Source organism: Corvus moneduloides, chromosome 29 (genome assembly GCF_009650955.1).
Source record: "Corvus moneduloides isolate bCorMon1 chromosome 29, bCorMon1.pri, whole genome shotgun sequence".
NCBI lineage: Eukaryota > Metazoa > Chordata > Aves > Passeriformes > Corvidae > Corvus > Corvus moneduloides.
The window spans coordinates 3,202,754-3,226,992 of record NC_045504.1 but is presented as its reverse complement, the minus strand read 5'-3'; the positions used below and the strand labels follow the sequence as shown (position 1 = coordinate 3,226,992).

The window sequence follows — 24,239 nt, the reverse complement described above, 5'->3', positions numbered from 1 at the left end:
CTCTGGACACCCTGCAGAGGCTCAAGCCTGAGCCGTAGCCAGGCAGGGGTCCGGCTAAGTGGGGGGAATGTGCCAAGTTTGGGCTGATCTTGGCCCATTCCCAAATTAATCCACACTGCTCCTCCTCAGCGTGAGGGAGACATGAGGCCTCTCAGAGTCACGCTGAGGCAGAGAACAGATCTTTTCCCCTGCCCCGAATAAAGGAGCAGAACATCGGCGCCAATCCAAGTTGTTGATGTCAACAAGCGTGTTTCCATTGACGTCAGTGGACTTTGGATCGACCCCTTCCCTCCCTGGCTGATGTCACCTGCTAAAAACCACCTCAGCCACTCCATCCAGCTCCAACGGGAGCCCACTTTGGGTGGTTCAGCATCCAATGCCCAGCCTGGGTGGCTGGAGCTGGAGGGGTGTCAGGGTCATCTCCCAAGGGACCGGACCGGAGGAAGAGACCTCGAAGGAAGGTTTAGGTCAGATATTTGGGAAATTGTGTTCATGGGAAGGGAGGTCAGGCACTGGAACAGAGCAATGGTGGAGGTACCATCCTGGATGTGTTCAAAAACAAGTGGATGGGGTACCTGAGGACATGGGTCACTGGTGTGCTACGGGAAAGTTAATGATTAATAATCTCAGAGGTTTCTCCAACCTTAATGATTCCATAATTCATCAGCAACAGCTTCCACACGTTGTAATCCAGTTGTCAGAGGTGTCCATGTTGGGCAGCTCCTGGTGTAACTCTGGGTCAGGTGGAGCTGCCGAGCCTCAAATCTGGAACCAGAGCTCTCCAAATCAGGGGTAGGTCTCCAGAATTCCTGGATATGTTCCATTTGGGAGCTGCGCTCTAAATTTCAGAGGTGACTCCTGAGAAAGGGTTGGCAAGGAAAGCACCAGGCCCAGTCCTGGTGGTGCAGGTGATGGGCTGTTCAGGAGGAGGGAAATTCCATTTCCATTGGGAACCCTCCTTTTCCCCTGGAATTCTTGTTGATTGGCTCCACTGGCCAAGAACTAAGGGACAATTAGGTTCTGCATCATCAAATCAGTTCCATTTCTACCAGGAACTCCAGCACTACCAGCCTTGCTCTTGAGGATTTTACCCCAACAGAGGATTTTAGCTCCATGGAGAACTTTCTCCCCACAGAGGATTTTCTCCCCATGGAGGATTTTATCCCCCCACAGAGGATTTTATTCCTCCCCAGATGATTTTCTTCCCACAGGGACATGTGGAGCACATCAGGAAGCAACCTGCTTTCCTTTCCTCACTCCTGCTTTATTTCATCCACCCAAAGTTCCAGAGTCGAAGGAGCAGGGGAGGAAGGAGTTATTATTATCCGCATGTGCCACTGCCACCCAAAGACATGGAGAGACAGATGACAGGAAATGGGGACTCAAAAATAGACCCCTTTAATGTCAAACCCATCGAGGATTACTGGGAGCAGGGTAAAAGACATGGAGCAGATCTCCCGCTCGTCACTGTGTGCTCTGAGCACCCATCCAAGGGGGAATTTACCCTGATACCCATGAAATGTTTTCCTATGTATTCTTTGTGCTCTTGGCACAAAAGAATAAAGACAAAGAAAACCCCATGGATGTATTGAAATGTGAATTGTAGAACCTCCCTTGATGGAGGGGTTGCAACCATGCCTGGAGGGGCTGCAATTCCCTTTACCCCATCTCCACAAGCCCTTCCTGCAATTCTGTGGGACAGGGATGGCCAAGTTCTTAATACTTTATGAAAAATGAAAGAAAGTCTTCCCTATGGAAAACATTTCTCCTGTAGAACTCCATCTGGTTTACTGAAATCCTCTGAAATATGTGAAATTTGCCCTCCCCTCTGCAGTTCTGCACCTTCCACGGGGCAATACCCTGCCCATCTGTGTGCCCAGCTGGCTCTTTGCCATCAGGAATTCTGTTTTCCAAGCAAAAGCTCCAGATTGGGTTGGATTTGAGCAGTGACAGAGAATCTGGGCCCAAGGGAGAGAATTCCCGAGGGGTGTTTTGTCCTCCCTGAAACCTGACACTGGTCCCAAGTCCAGACCCGGCTAAATTGAGTCCACAACAGGTGCCAAGAAAACAAGGAAAAATAGCAACAGTGGCCTGGGATATAGGAGGCCTGAAGCTCCACAGCTCCCACTGCTGGAGATCCACTTGTTATTTATCCTGGAAGAGCAGCATAGGGACAAAACCAGCCGATTTCCATTTCTACTCAGAAGTCTCCCTCCTGGTCACAATGCTCCCCAGACTGATTTGTGGCCTTGCTCTGCTTTGGGAGCAGCTGAGTGAAGGGTCCCAAATCCATAAAAAAACCATTTTTTTCACTGCTAAAAATTGGGCTTTGGGCTTTCAGTCCATTATTTCTGGATGTGTAAGGTTCCTGAGTGGAATTTTGCTGGATTAGGGGAGAAAGGTGGGAAGTGAGTTATGGAGAGGCTCTGAGGGACAGAGGGGGTTTCTAACCCAGGGGGTTTATTTTTCTTTGATGCACTGCAATGTCACATCCTTAGGGAAAAAGGAACACATCAGTATTGAACAGAAAGATTTGGATCTGCCTTCAGGAGAGGAGCTGGGAAGAGCTGCACCATCCATGTGAGACCAGTGGGCACAAACCAGGGTTCATCTCTCCCCTCTCCTGGGTCTCCAATTCCTTGTGGCTGTGGAGATGCCTCCTCCAAGGTGAGGCATCTCTCCTGGCTGCAGCAACAGATTTGGAGCCAGCAGCTCTCACAGGTTCCCCACAGAGCCAGCAGGGGTTAAAAGTGCAACAAAACAGCCCAAAGTCCACACGGGAGGAGGAAGAGGAGGAGGAGAAACGACGGAGAGATGAGTGGGCAGCCTCCCCCAGCCTGGAAGATGTGGAGCTTCTCAGCATCAGGCAGGAAGAGCCGGGCATCCTCCAGCGCCCCATGTGCTGCCATGGTGAAGTTGGTGTCCCCTGAGGTCACCACATCGAAGACACACGACTGGAAGTAGACATCCTCCACGGGCAGCATCTCCCGGCAGAGCGCTCGCGCTGTCTCCGCAGGGACACGGCCGCGCCCGCGGGGGCTGCGGGACATGCGCTGGCTGTGGGGGCAACCACCCACGCACAGCTGCAGGTCCTGCTCCTCCGTGAAGGCCCGGGCCACCTCCTCGGCAGCACGGATGGAGAAGGAGAGTTGGCGGCCGGCCTGGCGCACAGCGATGGTGGTGCCGATGTAGTCGGCACGGATCTCCACGTGCCGGCCAGGGCTGCGCTCCCAGATCACGAGGCTGCTTCCACCCGGACGCATGCCCCCGTTCACGGAGCCATCCTGGAAGGCCGCCGGGACGTTGTCCAGCTCGGCCTGGTAGACCTTCTGGTCAATGCATTCCTTCATGTTCTTGAATATGATGGTGAGCTGTGGGGAGCAGGGCAGGAGGGGGATGTCCTCATCCCAGGTGTTCAGGGTATGCAGGTCCCACCCCACCTATCCATCTCCAAACCATCCCTGCCACAGTCCTTTTGGGATAACAACAATCCTTCCTTTTTTCCTTCATTTTCTAGCACCATTTAAGCAACGGAAAACTCAGGTGGAGCCAAACCCAGCAAGATTCCTCCAGGTACCCCATGGACCACACGGTCACCTGACAGCAACAGGAGTGTTTGAAGGTCCCCTCAACAACCTTCCCCACTGTTGTCCCTCCTTCTTCATCCCCCCTGGGTTTCGTTGAAGTAGTTCCAAGGATTTTGGGAAGTGTAGGAGGTGCCCTGACTCTCGATTTGCTGCCCAGCCTGTGCACCAATGTTACCTTGCTGGTGACTGTTGCGTTGGACCCCTTGGCCACTGGTGAACTGGTGGCTTGCACGAACAGGTAGTCGTTGTCCAGGAGTGGCCAGGAGCCCTCCACCCGGCATGTGTGGAAGTCATCGTGGAAGGTGCGGATGTGGGGGTCCCCAAAGGCAGCGCAGTGCTGGAAACCGGGGGGGCGGCCATGCTTGTAGAGGAAACTCCGCTCGTAATCACAGATGTCGAGCGACTCGAAGCCCTGGGGGTTGGGGGCTGGGGGCCGGGGCCGTGGCAGGGCCGTGGGCCCTTCCTTGGAGCAGTTGTTCTGGATCATGAGGTCCTCGATGCCGTGCACAGCGGAGTGGAAGGCCAGGTCCCCGCGGCAGGTGCGGGCGGTGCGCCGGGTGCACAGGGAGTAGGAGCGGAGTGCGGTGCAGAACGCAGCACCACGGCCGGGGCCGTGCAGGTGCAGCGTCGCCGCCACGTACTCCGAGTTGCAGCGTAGGATCTTGCACTGGGAAGAGACTGGGGGAGACAGGATGGCTCCCTGGGAGAGGGGATGGGGTGGGGAAGGGCAGCCTCTCCTCCTCCCACCACCTCCCACCATGCAGCCTGCTCCAGATTCCCATGGAGATTTGGAAGCACTTTTCTCCTGGTATATACAGGGAACAGCTCTGCCCATGCGGATCCTTACCATGCCTGCAGAGAAGAAGGAGCAGGAAAGCTTGGAGGAAGAGGCCGGAGTTTTCCAACTGCCCTGGGCTCCTACTGCGGGCAGGTCTCCCCATTCCCATCCATGCAGAGCTTGGGGGGTCTCTCACCCGCCAGCAGCTCCCAGCTTCATTCGGCAGCTCCCCTGGAACCAGAGCTGGGATTGGAGAGAGACCGGCAGACGGGACTAAGAGGGGCCCTGCAGCCGCCAGCAGGTCCAACCCAGCACTTCCAAGGCCACCACTTGTCCCCAAGTGGCACATCCACACGGCTTTGAACACTCCCAGGGATGTGACTCCACCACTGCCCTGGGCAGCCTGTGCCAGGGCCTGACCACCCTTTTCATGAGGAAATTTTCCCTGATATCCAACCTAAACCTCCCCTGGTGCTGCTTGAGCTGTTTCCTCATGGTGTTGTTGAGCCCTCCGCTCCTCCCTCACTTTGGGGACACCACCTGTGGGATCAGAGCCCGAAGCATCCCTGGCTGTCCTTGGACCCTCATTCCTGCTTTCCCACTGCCCCACTCACCTGTATCAGCCTCCTCAGGAAATGATCTGGCTCCCAGCACTGGGAGCTCCTTCCCTGTGGGACACATGGGTGTCCTTGTCACAAGCTCTGCCCCAAATGACAGCCAGAGAGACCCATGGGATGACCCAGGAAAATTCCAGCCTCCCTGGGCTCCTCCATGGCCTCACAGCTGGATAAAATCCGGGGTTCTGGAAGCCTGTCCAGGGGCCAGGGAATGGAGCCCCCCGTGGCTCTTCGTCCCTGGCCACCTTTGCTCCGTCCTTTCCCCTGCAGGGCAGAGGCGGGGGTTGAAATCGATCCTCCTAAATTTAGCCAGGCTCTGATCCAGCCGGGAACAACAGCCAGAGTGTGGAGAAGGTAGGGTACTGGAGCTCCAGGAGGAGGTGGGAGCCCCTAAACCCTGGGGACTGTGGGGTCACGTCACCCATGGGAGCTTCCCTGGAGCTCCATGGGTTTTCCTCCTTGGAAACCCTCTGCCTGCACCCCTGGGAGTGAGTCCCTGTGGAAAAGCTCTGTGCTTTTCCCTGTGGGATATATCCAATGGGGAATGGGGTATTTTACAGCATTTTCTCTCACAGCTTCCCCTCCTGGGGCACAGCCAAGTCCGGAACACAAACATGGCACGGGCCAAAGCTGGCCAATGTCCCCAGGGATCGATGACCAGTGTCCCCAGGGATTGGTGGCCAGTGTCCCCAGGGATCGATGACCTCCAGACCATGCTGGCTGCATTGCTGAAATCCCACCTGCACAGGTGCAGGAAGTAGCTGCACCAGCCCCTGTTCCCTGCAGGGAGGAGGAATGGTCAGGAATGTCCACACCAGGATTTTCCAGGTCTATTCCAGAGGCCATGGAGGAGGACAGGGATGGGAAGTTGGTCCCTCAGCATTCCAGCACCCACAAATCCCTTTGGGAACACATTCAGGAAAGCCTTCTGCCTCCTAAACCAAGTTCCTGCTGTTTCCCACTCCTGGGTCTGCCCTGCAGGGAGCAAAGCCTTGTGCCCGCCTGAGCCCAGGAGAGCTACAGCACTGGGATTGGGGCAGGAAGAGAAGTATTTGGGGAAAGCAGCATTTGCCAGAGAGCTGGAAGAGTGGATCCCACTTCTTTCCAGGATGGGCCATGTGCACAATCAGTCCCAAAGGATGCACTCTTCCCTCCACACCGTGCTTGGCATAAATGCCATCCCTCCATCCCCACACCTCTGCCAAGGATCCCAGCACTCCACTTACCCCGATAAATGTCACGGGATGGGCACCAAATCCCCCTAGACCCTCCAGAGGAAAATCCTGGTCCCTAGCCTGGGTCTAGCTCCGGGTGGGAATGAGGAGGGAATCCTGGCTGTTGCCACCCGGGCTTGGAGTAGAGGGAGAAAAAACAGCTGAAGATTCTGACAGCCGGATCTGTCACTGGGAGCGGGAGCCGAGTGGGCTCCGACAGCACTTTAAAAATAGCCGGTAGGATTTTTGATCCCAAAAGGCAAATTCCAGTGGGGAGGGGAAGGGAGAAGGCAAGGGAGAGCCAAGACTTCCCAACCGCATGCACAGGCAGGGGGTGAGGTGGGCATGGAGTCCTGGATGGACCACTCAGAGCTGCCCGTCCTGAGGTTTCTCCAGGATCTGGGAGGAACAAGCAGGTTGGGAGTGCAAAGTGCTGCTGGAAATCCAAGGAGGCTCCCATTCCAGCAGCTCCTGGCAGCGTGCACCCCAGCAGGTGAACACTCTCCTCCTGGCTCTGTGAGCAGAGAGATGGGAAAACCCATGGAGATGAGAGTGGTGTCCAGTGACACTTCTCCTCTGGGATTCTCATTCCAGGGCTTTCCCTCCCCCTCCCTTGGAGAGCTTGGGAAGTCCTGGAGAGGGACTGATTTTGGGAGAACCGGGTCTCTTATTCCCACACCTGGAAAGAGAAAACCTTGAGAGGGCTGGGGAAGGAACCGCCTGGCTCAAAGGTGCAACCGAAATCCCACAGGATCCCACCGCTCTGAGCCGCTCCCAGGATACTGGCACGGGGATAAATCCCATTCCCAAACACCTGCTCCGGGACCAGGCAGCTGGGGGCTAAAAAAATCCGGGAGCAGGTGGAGACGGACACTTCTGAGCTCTGTGGGGAGACCCCGAGAGGTCTCCAATGGTGCCAGGCTGGGTGGTGGATCCCACGGGATACTCGGGCCAGCAGCAGCCCCCTCCCCCGCCTCTTTGGGTTAACGGGGACAGCGGGGACGCAACACCACGAGGTGGCAACGGCACGTCAGGAGTGGCAACAGGGCTGAGGCGAGGCTGGCAGGACTCCCCTGCCTGGACCTCCCCCATTCCTGCCTGTCCCCCGCTTCCCCTGTACAGAAAAAAAAAAAAAAAAAAAGACAAAAAAATTCTAGACCAAACCTTCTTTTAGTTTTTAGGAAAACTAATAAGGGTGAACCTGGAAAAATAAGGATGATCTGGGAAAAATCAGGTTGAAACTAGGAAAAGAATAAGGGCGAACCTGGAAAAAATCAGGAGGAACATGTAAAATGAGAGTGAGTCTGGAAAATATGAGGGCGATGCTGGAAAAATCTGGGCGAATATGGAAAAATAAGTGTGAATATGGAAGAATTAGGGCGAATATGGAAAAATCAGGATAAAACTAGGAAAGTCATGATGAACCTGGAAAAACTGGGGCACTATCTGGTGAGAACCCCGACCTCCAGTTCCTCTTTGGCAATCGCATCCCTCCAGTCCCCGAGAGTGACGTCTTCCTGCCCTTACTGTATAGAAGTTTTATGCATTTCCTGTAATCTGCCTCTCTGCCTTTTGCTGAAGGTTAACTTGGGATTTTAAATAGATGGAATGATTCCAACTGGATTGAAATCCAAGGCGTCCAGGCGCATTCCCACGCGGAGGCACTCGCGGAGCCGGCAGTGATGGCAGCGGGTGCGGTGGGGCAGCGCCGCGGGGCAGTCGCGACCCCCCCGGCACGTGAATTCTCTGTCCGCGAGTGGGAGTGGGTGCTGCACCCGCCTGTCCGTGGGTCCCGCTCGCCACCGCCCTCCCAATTCCCCCTCCACGTCCTCCCGTGTCCCGCCATTGTCCCCGCTTGTCTCTCCCGCGCATGCGTGGCTCCGCCCCCGCGGGGCTGACTCCGCCCACAGACGCCATATAAGGATAAAGAGGGCGTGGTTTTTGTGGGGGGCGTGGCTTCGGTGCGTAGGGGCGGGGCCTATCCGGCCGAGGGTGTCGCGGCGGGGATTGGGCGGGGGGGGTCATGTGACGCAGCTCCGCCGGTGTCACGTGACGGCGGCGGAGAGACCGCCCCCCCACCCCCCCCGGGCGCCGTGACCGGAGTGGGCGGTGAGAACCGGGGAGGGAAATCGGGGGAGTACGGCAGGATGTGGTGGTCCCGGGGGATGTCCTGTGGGAGGGAGGATCGGGGGGTACCCGGCGTGGGTTCCACGGTGTAGGGGGGCTTTGGGTGCGCCCCCGGGTTGGCGGGGGGGCTGAGGGGGGTCGGGCCCTTCTCTCCTCATCTCCCCGGGACACCCCCCCGCGCCTCCCTCCGCCAGTCCCGGGGCAGGAGCCGGTCCCGCAGGGCTCCCTCAGACTCGCCGCCCCCGGCACCCCCTTGTCCTTCCTTCCACCGTCCCCAGTAACGGGGGCTGACCCGGCAGAGCCCGTCCCCCCCCGTCATCCCTGCGTGCTGCTTCACGTCCCCCCCTCCTGCCATCGCCATTTTCGAGGTGGGATCCTTCAGAGACCCTCAGACTCAATCCCGGTCCCCCCCACTGCCACCTCCTCGAGCCTCTTCTCCCTTTCGGCCCCCCCCCTAAACATCCGCCTCAGATTCCTCCAGTGCCGGGGACCGGGGGTGTCTCTCTCCCTGCAGCTCCCCCGATCTCCCCCTCTCTTGCAGCCCTTCTCCGATGCGGGGTCCCCTTCTGGCGGCGGCTGCGGGAGCCATGGGGGGCGCGGGGGGTCCCCTGGCCCGCACCATTCGTGCCAAGCTGACGGCGGCCCTGCAGCCCACGCACCTGGAGGTGCGGGACGACTCCCCCCGCCACGGAGGCCCCCCCGGCGCCGAGACGCATTTCGGGGTGCTGGTGGTGAGCGGGCGCTTCGCGGGGCTCCCCCTGCTCCAGCGGCATCGCCTGGTGCATGAGGCACTGCGGGCCGAGCTGGCCGGGCCCCTGCACGCCCTGCAGGTCATCGCCCGCACCCCCCAGCAGTGGCAGAGTGACCCCCGCGCCCCCCCCGCGCCCCCTTGCCTGGGGGGCTCCAAGCGGGAGCGACGCCGAGGGGACAGGGAGGAGCAGGAGGAGGCGCCGGGGCAGCAGTGACGGCCCGGGAAGCCCCCCAGGAACAGCATGGGACGCCCAGGACCCCCACCCTGGTGTCAGCGCAGCGGACGGAGCCTGGAGTTGGGGAGGGAAAGAAGTAATGGGGGTGAAACACCCCCCCCCCCCCCCATCATGCTCAGCCCCAGCCCCCGCACCCCGTATCACCCCCAGCCTGGACCCACCCAACCACCCCCGTGTTCTCACCCTGGAGGGGATTTTTGGGGTGTCCCCCCTATTTAATGTCCGAATAAATTCAATTAAACATGTTCTGGGGGCAGCTGAGTCTGGAGAACCCGGAGGGGGGGGAGGCGGGGAGGGAAGATTTGGGTAATTTTGTGCTTTTTTGGGATGTTTTTTCCATTTTAATTAATTTACAAACACCTGAAACTACAGCACAGCACGACAGAGCTACGGGGGGGCCGGGGGGCCCCAAAGACCGAGGAGCTACACCGAGGAGGGGGACAAAGCACACAGGGGCTGATTGGAATGGGAGGGGGCTGCCTGGGGGACGGGGGGGGCTCCTGGGTGGCTCTGACCAATCCTGCCCAGCCCTGAGGGGCTGATCGGGTGGGGGGGGGCAGAGCATGGGGGACCCCCACAAACTCCAGGTTTTGAGGGGGCACAGCACTGGGACCCCCCTGAACCCCGATTTCTTTTGAGGAGGGCACAGCACTGGGGACCCCTTGTACCCCGAATTTTTGGGGGGTAGGGGCTGTTTGTGCTTTGCAAACCGCTGGTGGTTTTGGGCTGGGGGGAGGTAAAACGGGGTGCAGGGGAATATTGTGGTGGAGGCGTCAAAAGGGGAGGTGGGGGGGGACATGGGGATGCAGGGAGGGAAGGGGGCTGGGAGGAGCCCACACCAGCCTCCCTCTCATAGGGAAAATCCTTTAAAAATCAGTTAAAAATCACTAACTGGCAGTTTTGGGGGTCCCCTGCTGCTGCACCCCAAATGAGACCAAGGGCTGGGGCTGTGGCTGGGGGGGCTGTGCTTTACACCCTGAAAGTTGGGCACCCAAAAGTGGGGGCATCCTGGGGGAAGGGGAACATGTGCTTTAAGGGGGGGCACCCTAAAATTATCAGGCAGCCCCTGAGGGGATTCTGCACCCCCAACTGCACCCCCCAAGGGGACCTGCACCCCAATATCCTGTGCCCCCCGAGGCATTGCTGAGGCACTCCAAGGGCTCTTGCTCCCCAGTAGGCCACCCCCAAGTACCCCCCCCAAATCTGTGGATGTTTTGGGGACCCTGCTGGGTGCCCTCCATAGGGATGGGGAAAATGAGGCACAGGGGTCTCCCCACACCCAGAGATTTCATCCTCCTCCTTCTCGGCTCCGCAGGGATTTGGGGGATGCACAGAGATACGGGGGTGCAGAGGGCCTGTGTCATTCCCCCCTCGATGCCAGGGCCCCCCTAAATCCTGCCCCACAGCCCCCCAGGAACGAGCAGCAACTCACATAGGGGGTGACACCAAGAAAAGAAACTGGGGGGGCTGAAGGGGTATTGGAGGTTGAGGGAGGTTGGGGAGTCAGGGGGGGCATTTGGGGGGTTGGGGGGAGTTTGAGGTGTTGGGGAGGTTTTGGGGGTATAGGGGGATCTGGGGGAGGGGGGGGTCCAAGTGCAAATGAAAAAGATCCCAAATGCTCCAAGAAGACGTTTCACAGTGTCTAACGCGACTAATCCCAGGGGCATGAGGGGGGGAAACGCTGGGTTTGGGGGGTGCCCCGGGGAGGGGGGTCCCTCTCCCCCAGCCCCCCATCACTGCAGGACCTGCCCCCGTGTCTCGGGCAGTTTGAGGGCCAGGGAGCTGCCGAGGGCCAGCGCGGCTGAGGCCAACAGGATGGGCACGGCCTTGGTGATGCCCACAAAGGACGTGAAGATGCTGATGCCCAGCACGGCCGCCAGCTTGCACAGCGCATTCAGGAACCCAAACGCCGTCGTCCTGGGGAGGACAGGGAGGGCTGGGGTTGGTGGGGGCACCCCCGGGGGTAGGGGAGGGTACCCAGCCTCGGGGGGCACCTGCAGAGGGCAGGTGGCACCCCGAAACAGGCACCTGGAAGCCTGAAATGGGCACCTGGAGGCCTGAACCCGGCACTCCAAAATGGCAACTCAAAACCCTTAAATGTGCATCCAGCACCCCAAAATGAGTACCCGGCAGCCTGGGGCTGGCAGGCAGCACCCAGAAACAGGTACCGAGCAGCTGGTAACCCACACCTGGCACCCAGCACCCCAAAACCTGTACCCAGCAGCTGGTACCTCCAAAACTTCCTGAGCAGGACTTCCCGTGTCACCCAGAACCCAAACTCTCCCACCTGGCACCCAAAACCTCCCACCTGGCCCCCAGCACCCAAAACCTCCCACTTGGCACCCAAAAACCTCCACACCTAAATGCTCCCACCCTGCACCCAGAACCTCCCACCTGGCAATCGAAACTTCCCACCCAAAACCAGTTTTTTGTTTTGCACCCAAAACCTCCATTCCAGGCCCCCACCTCTTGTCAGAGGGGTACAGCTCCACGGTGAGCACATCGAGCGCGTTCCAGGAGGCAATGCTGACCCCCCCAAAGAGGCAGAGTAGCGCAATCATGGCAGACTCGCTGTTCCCAAAGGACAGGAAGAAGCAGCTGACGCAGGACATGACACTGGAGCCGGCTGGGGGACACGTGCACACGTCAGAGCACAGGGAAATGAGACAGGAGATGGGACTGGGGGGGCTGGCAGTCCCCAAAGGGGGAAGGAGATGGGGGTGACCCACTGGGAGGGACAGAGAAGTCCCCAAGAGATCAACAGAGATGGAGGTGACCCAGCAGGTGGGAGGAGGATCAGGAAGGTCCCCGAAGGGGTGATGGAGCTGGGGTCACCTAGAGGGGTAGTCCCCTAAAGGTGATGGTGATGGAGTGACCCAGCAGGTGGGAGGTGGGTCAAGAAGATCGAGAGCCTGGTTTGGGCTGGAAGGCACCTCCAGGACCCCCCTGCCCACCCCCCTGCCAAAGGCAGACCAGGCCGCCCCGAGCCCGTCCCGCTGCCCACCCAGCATGCGCAGGCGGCCGATCTTGTCCATGAGGAGGGCTGAGACGATGTTCCCAGGGAGCACAGCCAGAGTGCCCAGGAAGCTGACGAAGTAGATCATGTAGGCATTGTTGTCATCACTGAAGTCCAGCTGGCAGCCCTCCTTGTTGTGCAGGAACGTGCTGTTCACCACCCGGCTGTTGATGAACTTGTACTCGAAGAGATCTGGGAGGAGAGGGGGCCATGGGGTCACCCCGTCTCCTTGGGGACCTGCCTGGCCCTCCACCACCCTCTTGGGGACCACCCTGGTGGGTCACATTACCTCTACCACCCCAACTCCATCATCCCACTGGGGACTTTCCTGACCCTCCTCCAACCTGGTGTCTCACCCCCATCTCCACCAACACCCTGGGGGCCACCCTGGTGGGTCACTCCCTCCATCCACCCGGGATCCCGTGCCCCCACCTGTGTTGTAGAAGACGGTGGAGATGAAGGTGCAGTTCTTGAAGAATGTGTTGCTGGAGGTGATGTCCTCAAAATAGCACTCCTCAAAGAGCGAGTCCTCAAATGTCACTGACTTCATCTTCAGCCCTATGAACCTGTAGAGGGAGACGGGAGGGAGGCCCTGGCTGCCCCCTACCCCTGTGCTGAGCAGCCCCAGGCTCAGCACCCCCAGGCTCAGCCCCCCCTCACTCACTTGTCATTGAAATACTCCCCGCCACGGTGCACCTGGTTCTCCAGGGTGAAGTTGAAGGTGAAGTGCCGAACCTTCTCGCGCGTGAAGAGCTTTGTGCGCGATGCATACTCAATGCTCTGCAGGTGCTTGATCATGTCCGGGAACCACACGGTGAGCCCGTAGTAGCTGCGGAGACAGGGGTGAGTGGGCACCACACACCTGGGGTTCCCAGTGCCAGCCCAGGGCTCCCAGAGCCAGCCCTGAACTCTTAGGGCCAGCCTGTGCTATCCCACTGATACTTGTTCCATTTCATCCCACCCACTGCTGCCAGGGTCCATCTCAGTCCTGTCCCAGTGCTCCCAGTCCCTGCCCAGTGCCGCCTAGCTCCATCCCTTCCTAACCTGGTCCCATCCCATCCCATCCAGTGCCGTCCATCCCAGTCCCAGCCCAGTGCTGCCAGTTCCATCCCGGTCCCACCCCGCAGCACCTGAAAGACATGGTGAACCACACCGCCATCATCATTAGCGTCACCCGCCGGTACTCAGGCACGAAGCACTGCTGGAAGTTGCTCCAGACCTGCGGAGGGACAAGGGACATGACAGGGACATGGGAGGTGACAGGGGGCACATGGGGCACAGGGACCCCTGGGCAGCTCTGGCCACACCTGTTGGGACAGGTTGAGGCATCGGACCAGCCAGCGCCGGTACCATGTCCCGGTGTCTGACTGGATCTCGATGAGCTCGTCCTCCCGCTTGATGGTCTTGATGTGGGTGACCTGTGGGGGGAACAGTTTGGGGACACCAGGAAGCACCAAGGCCCCACCTTGTGCCTCCGTTTTCCCACCTGTTACAACAGCGCTGCATCCCTCGGGTGGTGCTTTTCCTGGAGGTGGGAAGTGCACCCCTGCTCCTGGAGGCCACCCCACCCTCCCTCGGGTTGCTGGGGACCCCAGGGCTCAGCCCTGGGGGATCCTTACCGAGAAGACCCTCTCGGGGTGGCCCTTGGCCCTCATGTTGGTGTCATGGACCTGCTTCAGCACCATCCAGGCCTCGTCGTGCTTCCCATTCTGTTAAGGGCAGGGACAGGTCACCCTGGGACACCCCGGACCTGGACCCCGATCACCCCATCAGCGGTCCCTGCCTGGGTTCCACCCCCCACCTGGGTCCTGCCACCCACCTGGGGATCCCTCCACAATCTTCATCACCTCCTCAGGGTCTCTCCTCCCTCTGGGGTCCCTGGCTGGGTCCCATCACCCACTTGGGGGTTCCTGCCCAGTTCCACCCTCTCCAACACCATCTGGGGCTTCCTGTCCAGGCCCCACCACCCCCCCTGGGGATCCCTGTCTGGGTTGCCCCATCTCCGTCCCCCACCTGGGTGTCCCTTCCTGGGTCACGCCACCCTCCACTCCAGGTCCCTGATGCACTCCAGATTCCCCTCAGGACACAGCCATGCCCTCCCAGACCCCCACCTCAAGGTAGAAGCGTGGGCTCTCGGGCATTGTGGTGAGCGCCCCAATGGCAAAGACCGAGGGGAAGGCGCAGACGAGGACAAAGACCCTCCAGCTGTGGAATTGGTATGCGGAGCCCATCTGGAAGCTCCAGCCTGGACAGGGACAGGACATGGTGGTGGGGCCGAGCCCCGGCACACCCCCTGTGCGCCGCCGGCCCAGGGCTCCTACCGTAGTGGGGGATGATGGCCCAGGCCATAGCGGAAGCGTAGATGCCCCCGATCATCCAGAACATGCAGAGCCAGCTCAGGTGCTCCCCGCGCTTCTCCTGTGCCAGGAACTCCGAGAAGTAGGAGAAGACGATGGGGATGGAGCCGCCGATGCTGGGGACGGAGGGGAGGGAGCGGCATCACCCCCCGCCCCACGCCCCACCACACACAGGGGGAGATCAGCCCCTGCTCTGGGGGTCCCTCCGTGGCTGGGCCCCCCTTACCCCACGCCCGAGAGCAGGCGGCAGAAGAGGAAGGTGCCGTAGCCCTGGACGAAGGAGGAGAAGAAGGCGAAGACGCTGTTGACGGAGAGGGAGATGAGGAGGCACTGCCTTCGGCCCAGCCGGTCGGCCAGCCCGCCCCACACGAACGCGCCCACCATCATGCCCAGGTACACGATGAGTCCTGGGGAGGGGGACACACAGCGAGGTCAGTCCCGGGGGACCCAAGGACCTGCACCCTGAGTCACCTGGCGGAGGGAGGGCATCGTCGGCACTGGGGGTGGGGTGTAGGCAGGGACCCTCTCCTCAAGACGCTGGGTCCCCTTGAAGGAAGGGGACAGAATCCCATGTGAATGGGTGGTGGGGGTTGTCCCCCTGCTCTGCTCAGGGACTGTGGGACATGGGGGGCCCCCAGGACCCCCACACCCAGCCCTTCCCCCTGTCCCAAGTTTGCCAGATCTCAAGGATGGGGGGCACTGGTACCCCCTGGGATTTGGGGGGGTGCCAAGCTCCAGTGGGCATCACAGAGAAGGGGGGAAAGCCATCAAACAAAGCCACCCACAGCCCCCCAAACCCAGTCTCAGCATCCACTAATCAGCCCAAGTTTCTGAGCTCGCTCCCTGCAGCTGCCCCTCGCCATTGCTCACTTGGGAAGCAGTGTGGGACTGGGAGGAGGACGGTGGGAGCCCTGTGCCCAGGGGGTCCTGCATCCCTCCTTGTCCCCACATCCCTTCCTGGACCCCGTACCTCATGGCCTCATCGCCCCCCAATTCTTCCTGTGTTCTTCCATAGACCCTGTAACCTCCCACATCTCCCTGAGCCCCCACGTCGTTCTCCATCCCCAACTCCCTGTGCCCCCACCCTCCTGTGCTTCTCTGGCCCCTCAGCATGTCCCTGTGCCTCCCTACATCCCACATGTCTCTCTGTATCCCCATATCCCTCATGGGACACCTCCCACATCTCTCCACATCTCCCAGTGCCCCCTCCGTGTCGCCCTGATCCTCCTGTCCCCATGACTGTCCCCTATCCCGTGACTCTCCCCTGTCTATGACTCCCATATCCCCCTACCTGCACCCCGTGCCCCTCTCCTCACCCAGCATGCCCTTGTTGGAGTCGGAGAGGCACATGTCCTTCTCGGCGCTGGGCAGGACAAAGCCCACCACAAAGACCTCGACGCCGTCAGCCATGAGGGCCAGGCCCAGGACAAAGTAGAGGGTCCACTGGAAGCGGCCGTGGCCACATTCCTGCAGGATGAGCTCGTACTGCTGCGCCAGCTCCTCCCTGTCCTTCCTCCGCTGCCCCTCGCTGTCGTCAAAGGCGCCGGCGGCCGCCGCGGCCCCCAGGCGCTCTCCCCCCTTCAGCGACTCCTGCCGGGGGATCCCTTGGTACTCGCCCTCGTAGATCTCATCCTCCTCGTCGTGGCCCTCAGTGGCGTCGCTGGACACCCCCTCCTCCTCGTTGGCCCCCTCGCCCCCCCGGTAGTAGCCATCCTGGGGCGCGTAGTCTTCGTCGTCCTCCTCCTCCTCGAAGCGGGAGTAGGAGCGCCGGGTGTACTCGTCCTGCACTCGGTCCATGCCCCGGCTCACCTTCTTGGCCGCGTGCTTCTTCACCTCCTTGGCAATGTCCTTGGCGCCGCGGATGAACGCGGTCCGGTCCCGGAACGACTCGTCCATGGTGCCGGCGGGACGGGACGGGGCTCCGGGGCTGAGGGGGGGAGGTCTCTGCGTCGGAGGCTGCACCCTCAGGCCCGGGGTGCGGGGAGAGGGGTGACGGCGCTACCCATCCGTGGGAGGGGATGTGGGAGGACCCTGGATGCCGGCCTGGACCTGGGAAGCCCAGAGACAACCAGGGCTGAGTTTCGATGGGAGTGGCCCTGCATCCCACCTTGCACTTTGTCTCAGATGGAAACAGGAGGATTTGGAGACCCCCCGGTGAAGTGGCAGGCGGGTCACCACGGGGCACAGTGCGGGCTGGGGACAGGCTGAGAGACACTGGCTCCATGCCAGGCCCCTTCCCCTCACTTGGAGGACCGCAGCTCCCACAGTTCACTGGGGCCCCCCCAGCCCCCCTGGATCCATCCCTTCTGCATTCATCCCAAAGGACAGAGGGAGCTGAGGGCACACCAGGGGCATGGCTGCCCCCGAGCGTCCCCAGTCCATCCCGCCAGGACTGCGAGTCACCCCAAAAAACAAGGCCATCAGCAGGTCTGGACTGAAGCCCCCCATTTCCTTGGGCACCACAGGGACGATGAGGGGATCAGTGCCCAAGGGCATGGAGGTCCCCAAACCCTCCCAGCACTGCCAGTGCCCCGGGTGGGTGGCTCAAGGTTTGGTCCCTCAGGGGATCCCTCAGGGGGGTCCCTTGAGTGACAGTGACCCATGTGTGCCAGGCCACGCTCACTGCGGAAGCTCCCAGGCAGGATTTACTGTGGGAGATGCCAGCGCCAGCAGATGCTGACCCGGCCGACGGGGGCTGAGGATGCCACAACTGCCCTGGGGTTCAGCCCTGGGGAAGGTAGAGGGGCATCCAGATACCTGGGGGTGGCATCTCCTTGTCCCCTCACATCAAAACATCCCGCTCCCTCTTCCCCAGCCCAGCATCCCTGCACCCACTGCACAGAGCCCAGCTCAGCTCGTGACAGGGATGGACCCGCAGCCCCCAGCCCGATGCTGCTGCTCCACCCGCAGGGGCCGTCGTGACCCCCCCAGCGCTATTTTTATCACCGGCGAGGCGGGAAGGAGCTGCGGGCAGAGGGACACAGCCGGCGATGTATCCCCCCCTGCCCAAGCAAGGGGACAGGGCACGCGAGGAGGCTAAATTTAGCCCTTTGGAAACCCTGGAAGGAGGGGGGCTGCGGCACGGCATGGGCCCTCATTCCCGAGTGGAGCCAGGCAGGTGATTTCACAGGATAAAATGGCAAATTCCCCCCATATCCTCCCCTTCCGGCTGGGGGCAGACCCCAGTTCCCTCCCTGGGGGTCCCATGGGCCTGTGAGGCCCCTGGAAGGGGCCGATCCATGACCAAGGTCATTTTGCTCCAGCCAGGCTTGCAGCTCCCTTCAGAACCTCCCAATGTGGGGCCGGCGTGCCACAGACCAGGAGGTATTCGGGGCCAGAAGAAGGAATGGGGGAGCAAGGAGAGAGGCTGGGTGCACGGTGAGGAAGAGGATGGGCTGGGGAGCAAGGTCACTGCTGGCTCCATGACAGAGAGCGGCCGTACAAACCAGGGAGCCTTGAGCGGCCGAGCTGATGCCAGGAGCCAGCACTGGGTGAGATCAGGGGTTTGATCCCACAAGAAATCCAGAAATCCCACAGACCACAGTCCCTGAAATGCGGGAGCCAGGGGGATCCCCAAAAATGCCCATCGGGGGGGCTGAACATGCTGCTGGCCCTGCAGCCCCGTCGTGGCGTTGGACAGCCCTGGACAAGGTTATCGGGTATGGATCCGTCTCCTCCTGCCACGCATCCAAGCAGAGCCAGGGATCTATGCAACCACGCACCTCAAAACCCCCGGGGGTCCCACGCTGGGGGTCTGCCTGCTCCCCCCCCGCAGCCCCCAGCCTCCCTGCGGAATGCCAGGAACATGGCGACAAGGGGGAAGAGTGGGAAATCGCTCGTACCCAAGGTCACCCCCCAACACCCCTCTGCTACCTCTTCCCCAAAAGCCCCCGGTTCCCCCCCTCCCATCCCTGCGGCGAATTCCCGATCCCCTCCGGCTGCTCTGCGGCCACAGGACGGCGCGGGGGGATGACAGGAGCCCCCAAAAACGCACATCCAAAGGCAGAGCCTTTGGCTCCAGAGAAGGTTTTCCAGGACAAAATGGCCACAGCAAGTGGGAAGGGGAAGCCGAACCCCGAATCCATCAGCGGCTCCGAGGATGCCGATTAACGCCGCGGGGAGGAGAGATGCGGGGTATAAACACGTTTTGTTCCCCCTTACCTGGCTCAGCCGTCGCCTCGCTCCAGCTCCAGCTCCAGCTCCTTCCCGGCGTCGGCGAGGGGGATGCTCCGGCGAGGAAGGATGCTCGGGAAGGGATACGGCGAGGAAAGAGGATGCTCCGGCAGCGACACGGCGCGACAGCAGCTCCCGAGGACCAGCGCTACCACCGCAGCCTCCGCCGCACACACGGAGCGCTGGGAGAGTCCATCGGCGCAGCCCCGGGAAGGGAGGGATCAACCACGGCACGCGGCGAACCGGGGGGGCTCGGCGGGGGCGGGGGGCTCGCCCCACCGAGGGGGGGGCGATGGATCCCCCCGGATGCGCAAGGGGAGCTCCCGCGGGATCGGGGTTCCCGTGATGAAGCTGCTGGGATGGACCCGCTCCGGAGGCTGCGGACGGCGGGGAGCGGCCGGTGGGATGGGGGGCATGAGCCGGCGGCCCCCCCGGATCCCTCGGCGAAGCTCAGCCCTCCCTCCTCAGCACGGCTGAGTCACGGGCTCCGCGGGGCTGGACTGGGATTTTTTGGGATCAAATCGTCCCTGCCTGGGCTGGCCAGACCCGGCCCCTAGGCTGCAACACGACACAAAAGCCCCCGATGAATTTTTTTAGGGGGGTTACGGCTGGGGAGGCACATCGCAAAATGGGGTGTCCAAACCAAGCCCCATTTCCCATGGATCGCTTCCCGAGGGTGGGAAACCGGGAGCCACAGTTCTCCAGCCCCAGGGCTATGGCTGAGTTCGGAGTGGGGGGTCCCCACTGTGAGCAGGGCTGGGGGTGCTCGCAGAAGCAAGATCTTCCCTGAGCCCTCTTCACTGGCATTCCAATGTTCCCAGAGCCCCTTCATCCTGCATCCCAACATTCCCAGAGCCCCAACCTTCCCTGAACCCCCCTCCTCCTGCATCCCCTGCAATGAGTTGACCCAGTCTCAGCTTGCAGGGTGTCAACCCCAGAGCCCCACAATCGGTCAGGATTCATCAAGATTAGCACTTCACCCCTCAGACTAGAAAACAGGGATGGGGGACCAGTCTGCATGGGTGGTGCCAGCGCAGGGAAGGATTCAGAAACCCGGGAGTTGAGAAGAAATTGTGACATTTATTGTTGGAAAAAAACCCAAAAGGGGGATGGAACTGCAGGACAAGGCTGGCAGTCGAGGAGCATCCCCGAGAAGTGGGCAGCACCGGGATCCAGGCTGTGCCCTCCGGAGATGATGTGCTCGGTGAGCCCCAGCCCTGGGGGGGAGTGAGTGCCACATCCTCAGGCACCCGGTGACTCATGTGCCACTGTCACCGCAGAGCTCCTATCCCCTGCCTCGGTCTGCTTGGCCCCGGGGTTTTTTTGTGGATCATCAGAGGGAACAGGCTTGGCAGCAGGACAGAGAATGGCTCCTCCTGTCCCGAGGGCCCCATTTGTATCTGCCAGGGCCTAAAACCCGGGGTGGGGTGGGGGGTGGGATAGAGCTGAGGGGAATGGGATAAAAACAGGGGGATGATGAGATAAAGGAGGGGGGGGAGTGGGATAAAATGGAAGGAAAAGGGAGAAAATCAGGGCTGACAATAGAATACAATCGGGGAAGATAGGATGTAACTGGGAATGACAGGATTAACACCAGGGATGATGGGATAAAACTGGGGGTGACAGCGGATAACTCCAGGGAGAAAGGGATGATGACTGTCCATGCAGGGAGACTGGCTGCCCCAGGTGGATCCTGGTGGCTTCCATGAGTGAGGAGCAGAGAAATGCCACCCTGGCGCTCCCTGGATCCAGACGGGAATCACCGGATTCTTCAGATACTGGAGATGTCCTAAGCCCCTTGGCTCTCAGCACCACAGGGAACCCCCATTCCCACACCACACATCCCACCCCTCTCCCCCTAAATCCACTCTACCAGTCCACGTGGGATTCTCCCCACATTTCTGGAAATGAAGGATCAGGAGCGGGTTCCAACCTCGTCCCTCCCTCCCTAGCCCATCCCTCCCTAGCCCATCCATACCCTAGGAATTCCCACCTGGATGACGAGGCGAAGCGCAGCCTCGGCACAGAAGACGCTGGGATGTAGAAGGGAGCAGCATATTCCCACCTCCACGTCCCCCCCACAAACTCCCAGCTCTTGGAGGCTCTCGCACTGCCCAGGGGCAGGAGAAGCCTCTTGGAGATTCCCCAGGGGAATGTTGGACTTTAGTTAAACCTTGGCACCAAAACATTCCAGAGTCAAACCTCAGCTCCCTGGATTTGGGCAGCGATGGCTCAAGAACGGGAATCCAGACATTCCTATGGGGCAGCCGAAGAGAGCACACAGCTCTTCCAGGCTTACAGGTGGAGTAGGGATCAGACCATGGATCAGCTCTGCCACTCCTCAGGCCCCAAATCCCTCCAGCCTGGTTCTTCCCAACGACCCAGGGAGGGAAGAGATCTCAGCTGGTGACAAACAGGCAGAGCCTCATCCCCAATCTGGGGACCCTCTTGGTTCCCAAATCCTTTATTTGCAAGTGGGTGGCCACTGCTTTCCATACAAAACCAACAAATCCAGCAAAAAGGAGCCTGGAAAAGCTTCCAGGGCAAGAGAAATGGGAGGAGGCAGGGAGAATGAGGAAAAACACTACAAAAAGAAATGGGGGGAAGAAATGGAGAGGGAAGGGAGGGGTAGGGGATGTCCCCCAGCCCTTTGCAGGAATGGGAATGTTGATACGAGGGGCTGTGGAAGGCTGAGGAGGGAGAGCAGAGAGTCCCCCACCTCTCAGGGCAGGGGTCCCCGCAGGGGCCCGCGGGGGGGGACTCCAGGGGGTCTCTGTGCCGGCCGAGGGGGCAGTGGGACCCTCTGGTAGCCGTAGGGGGGGGGCCGGGGGGGCCCGTTGTAGCCGTGGGGCGGCATCAGCGGGGGGGGCCCACGCAGCCCGTGGTGCGGCAGCGGGCCAGGATGACCTGTGGGGGACAGGGGGGTCAGTGCCAGGGGGAAAGGACAGAGCCCCCCCAAGCCCCCTGGAGGGGCATGGCCCACTGGCCCCAACCCTCCTCCCAAACATCCCATGAGGTGCCCACCACACCCCCACCCAGGGGTGCCACATCCAGCAGGTACCCCCAGCTTGGCCAAAACTCCCTCTGTGTGAGGGTCCCAGAAACGGGAATGTCTCCCAGGACCCCTGTGGGCAGAGCAGGCCTCCAGAACCATCCCAAAGCCGTGGATATTCTAATGGGGGTTTGCAGGGTCCCCGTCACAATGAGAAAACTCCGCCAAGACCCCAGAATGGGGGGGTGCCAGGTCCCCCAGGTCTTGCCTCACGCCCAGCTGCACGTCCCCTCCTCCCACCCCTGGAGCAGAGCCCCCCCCAGAACTGATCCCACTCACCCATTGGAGATCCGAAGTGTGGCCCCCGGGGTGGGAGCCCCATGGGGGGGGGCCCAGGGTGGGGCATCCCTGGGGGGGGCCGGGGGGGCGGCTGCCCTCCGGAGCCTGGTGGTCCCGGGTGGTGCTGCCCCATCCCAGGTGGCCCGTGGTGCACCTGCATCGGTGGCATTCCTAGGGGGATGATGGAGTTAGGGGTGCCAGGAAGCAGGGAAACAGCTCCGGCCACCCCCAGGGACTGAAATTCCAGCTGGGTCTGGAATTCCAGCTGGATCTGGAAAGCATGGGTGCAGAGGGGCTTCTGCTGCCAAAAAGGGGCTTAAAGAGGAGGGAACGCAGAGCTTTTTGGCAAGAGGAAAGGGCTTGGATGCAAGTGTGTGGGAAAAGAGATGGGATAGTGACTGTGTACAGCCCGGGGACAGTGAGGAATCCCCATTCCTGGAGATTTTGGACAAGCTCCCAGAGTGATCCAGAGCTGGAAGCTGCCCTGCTCCAATTAGAGCAGCCAGGGTCTCCCCAAACCTCCTTTTTCCCAATTATCCCATTTTGTCCCATTAAAAAAAAAAAAAACAAAAAAACACCCCAAACAAATGATTCTTTCCTCCCCCTGGGAAGCTCCTGAGCCTGGTTTTCCCTGCCTCGGTGTAATTGGCTCCGCTCAGGCCCTGCAGCATCTGCTCCTGGCGTGGCCAGAGTAGGATCACACAAAGCTCCCTAATCAGGGTGGCTCTGGAGCCACAGGATCAAACAAATCCCAGAGAATCATTAAATTGCACATTTCACAAAGTTTGTGCTTTTGAACCTGGAGCTGAGATGCAAACACAGCTCCTTCCCAGGACCACAGGGCCAAAATGTGGGGAATCAGGGAAAAAAACTGGTTTCATTGAATTAATAATGCCAAAATTAGCTCCTGCCTTCCTTCTCTGTATCACTGCCTTCGCACGTGCCTTCCTTCCTTCCCGCCTCCCTGCCTCCTGCACCTTCCCCACCCAAGGCAACCAACACCTCTCCCTGCTCAGGTGCCTCCCAGACAGCAAGGACTTCCTGAATTCCCCAAATCCTTCAGCAATCACATCTCCCCCCCCCCCCCCCAAAGACCGGGGAAGGCGAGAGGAGGAGGATCCCCTCAGGCAGCCCCCAGCAGCGGAAGCCAAGCCGCACCCCCAGCCCCGTTCCCGGCCGGCTCCGTACCTGGGTGGTGCATCCCTCCCGGTGGGAAGGGGTGTGGGTGGGGAGGGTGTCCCCCAGCAGGGGCGGCTCCTGAGGGGGGTCCGGGGGCTCCAGCGCCTGGTGGCATCGGCGGGGGGGGCATGGCCGGGGGCATCCCGGGGGGCAGCGCTCCGGGCGGCGGCACCGGCGGCGGGAAGGAGCCAGGGGGAGGCAGGCCTGGAACACACAGCGAGAATGCGGGCGAGGGAAAAACAGCCCAGCAGAAAAACACGGGAAAGGAGGTGGGAATTGGGAGGGGCAATGTGGAAACAGGGCATCACAGCAGGATGCTGGGACAGCCCCGCCCCAGACAGGTCACCCACCTGGGGGGGTGACCCCAGGCCCCAGCGCGGTGACCACGGGTGTGGGCACGGACGGGGGTGGGGGGGCGTCTGCAAAGAGCTGGTGGGGCCGGTCGGCCTGGGAGAGGGGGTTCTGAGCTGCCAGCAGTCGCTCGGCCGCTGAGCCATGCCGCTCGCCCTTGGAGTCCTTCTTGAAGGCGTAGGACACGGTGATGGGGCGGTTGCACAGGTACTGCCCGTTCATGGCCTCGATGGCCGCGTCCGACGCGTCGAAGCTGGCAAAGTTGATGAAGGCGTAGCCCTTGGAGTTGCCCGTGTCGGGGTCCCGCATGATCTTGGGGGTCTGCAGGATGACCCCAAAGGCGCTGAAGGTGTCGTAGAGCAGCTTCTCGTCGATCTCAGGGTCCAGGTTGCCGATGAAGATGTTGGCACCCACGTCCAGGTTCTTGTTGTGAGCCGAGGCCTTGTTCACCCGGATGGGTTTCCCGTAGAGCTTGATCATGTTCATGATCTTGATGGCATAGTCGGCGTCCTCCTCGCTCAGG

At 60.7% G+C, this 24,239-nt stretch overlaps 4 protein-coding genes across 8 annotated transcripts in view; 1 reads left to right on the top strand and 3 right to left on the bottom strand.

The window, feature by feature from the left end:
- Positions 1–2,432: 2,432 nt before the first annotated feature.
- Positions 2,433–5,972, bottom strand: HJV (hemojuvelin BMP co-receptor). Of its 4 annotated transcripts, none has more exons than XM_032093568.1 (4): positions 4,980–5,972; positions 4,435–4,608; positions 3,763–4,265; positions 2,433–3,371 (listed from the first exon to the last, which is right to left on the bottom strand). In XM_032093568.1, exons 1-4 carry the CDS (start codon positions 5,044–5,046, stop codon positions 2,745–2,747), a joined length of 1,371 nt encoding a protein of 456 aa, XP_031949459.1. In that variant the 5' UTR covers positions 5,047–5,972; the 3' UTR covers positions 2,433–2,744. The 4 variants fall into 4 exon arrangements, with proteins under 4 accessions (XP_031949459.1, XP_031949461.1, XP_031949460.1 ...); XM_032093570.1 differs by having other exon boundaries at positions 3,763–4,439; positions 4,562–4,596; positions 4,980–5,018; XM_032093569.1 differs by having other exon boundaries at positions 3,763–4,439; positions 4,562–4,608; positions 4,980–4,996.
- Positions 5,973–8,203: 2,231 nt separating this feature from the next.
- Positions 8,204–9,555, top strand: BOLA1 (bolA family member 1). Of its 2 annotated transcripts, none has more exons than XM_032093573.1 (2): positions 8,204–8,305; positions 8,865–9,555. In XM_032093573.1, the coding sequence occupies exon 2, from the start codon at positions 8,875–8,877 to the stop codon at positions 9,286–9,288; it is 414 nt and encodes a 137-aa protein (XP_031949464.1). In that variant the 5' UTR covers positions 8,204–8,305; positions 8,865–8,874; the 3' UTR covers positions 9,289–9,555. The 2 variants fall into 2 exon arrangements, with proteins under 2 accessions (XP_031949464.1, XP_031949465.1); XM_032093574.1 differs by lacking the exon at positions 8,204–8,305 and adding an exon at positions 8,393–8,691.
- A 1,373-nt stretch (positions 9,556–10,928) lies between these two features.
- Positions 10,929–19,305, bottom strand: SV2A (synaptic vesicle glycoprotein 2A). Its single transcript, XM_032093567.1, has 13 exons — positions 18,844–19,305; positions 15,999–16,731; positions 14,909–15,089; positions 14,647–14,798; positions 14,437–14,570; positions 13,945–14,034; positions 13,633–13,743; positions 13,456–13,544; positions 12,990–13,154; positions 12,758–12,891; positions 12,314–12,517; positions 11,776–11,935; positions 10,929–11,226 (listed from the first exon to the last, which is right to left on the bottom strand). Exons 2-13 carry the CDS (start codon positions 16,576–16,578, stop codon positions 11,043–11,045), a joined length of 2,184 nt encoding a protein of 727 aa, XP_031949458.1. The 5' UTR covers positions 16,579–16,731; positions 18,844–19,305; the 3' UTR covers positions 10,929–11,042.
- Positions 19,306–21,285: 1,980 nt separating this feature from the next.
- The window catches only part of SF3B4 (splicing factor 3b subunit 4), a 3,990-nt gene continuing 1,036 nt past the window's right edge, over positions 21,286–24,239 (bottom strand). The window contains exons 3-6 of the mRNA XM_032093572.1: positions 23,716–24,239; positions 23,375–23,569; positions 22,187–22,357; positions 21,286–21,762 (exon numbers count right to left, since the gene is read on the bottom strand). The exon at positions 23,716–24,239 is cut by the window's right edge and continues 19 nt beyond it. Coding sequence (XP_031949463.1) covers positions 21,578–21,762; positions 22,187–22,357; positions 23,375–23,569; positions 23,716–24,239 — 1,075 coding nt within the window. The 3' untranslated portion in view covers positions 21,286–21,577. The remainder of the gene's footprint in view (positions 21,763–22,186; positions 22,358–23,374; positions 23,570–23,715) is intronic.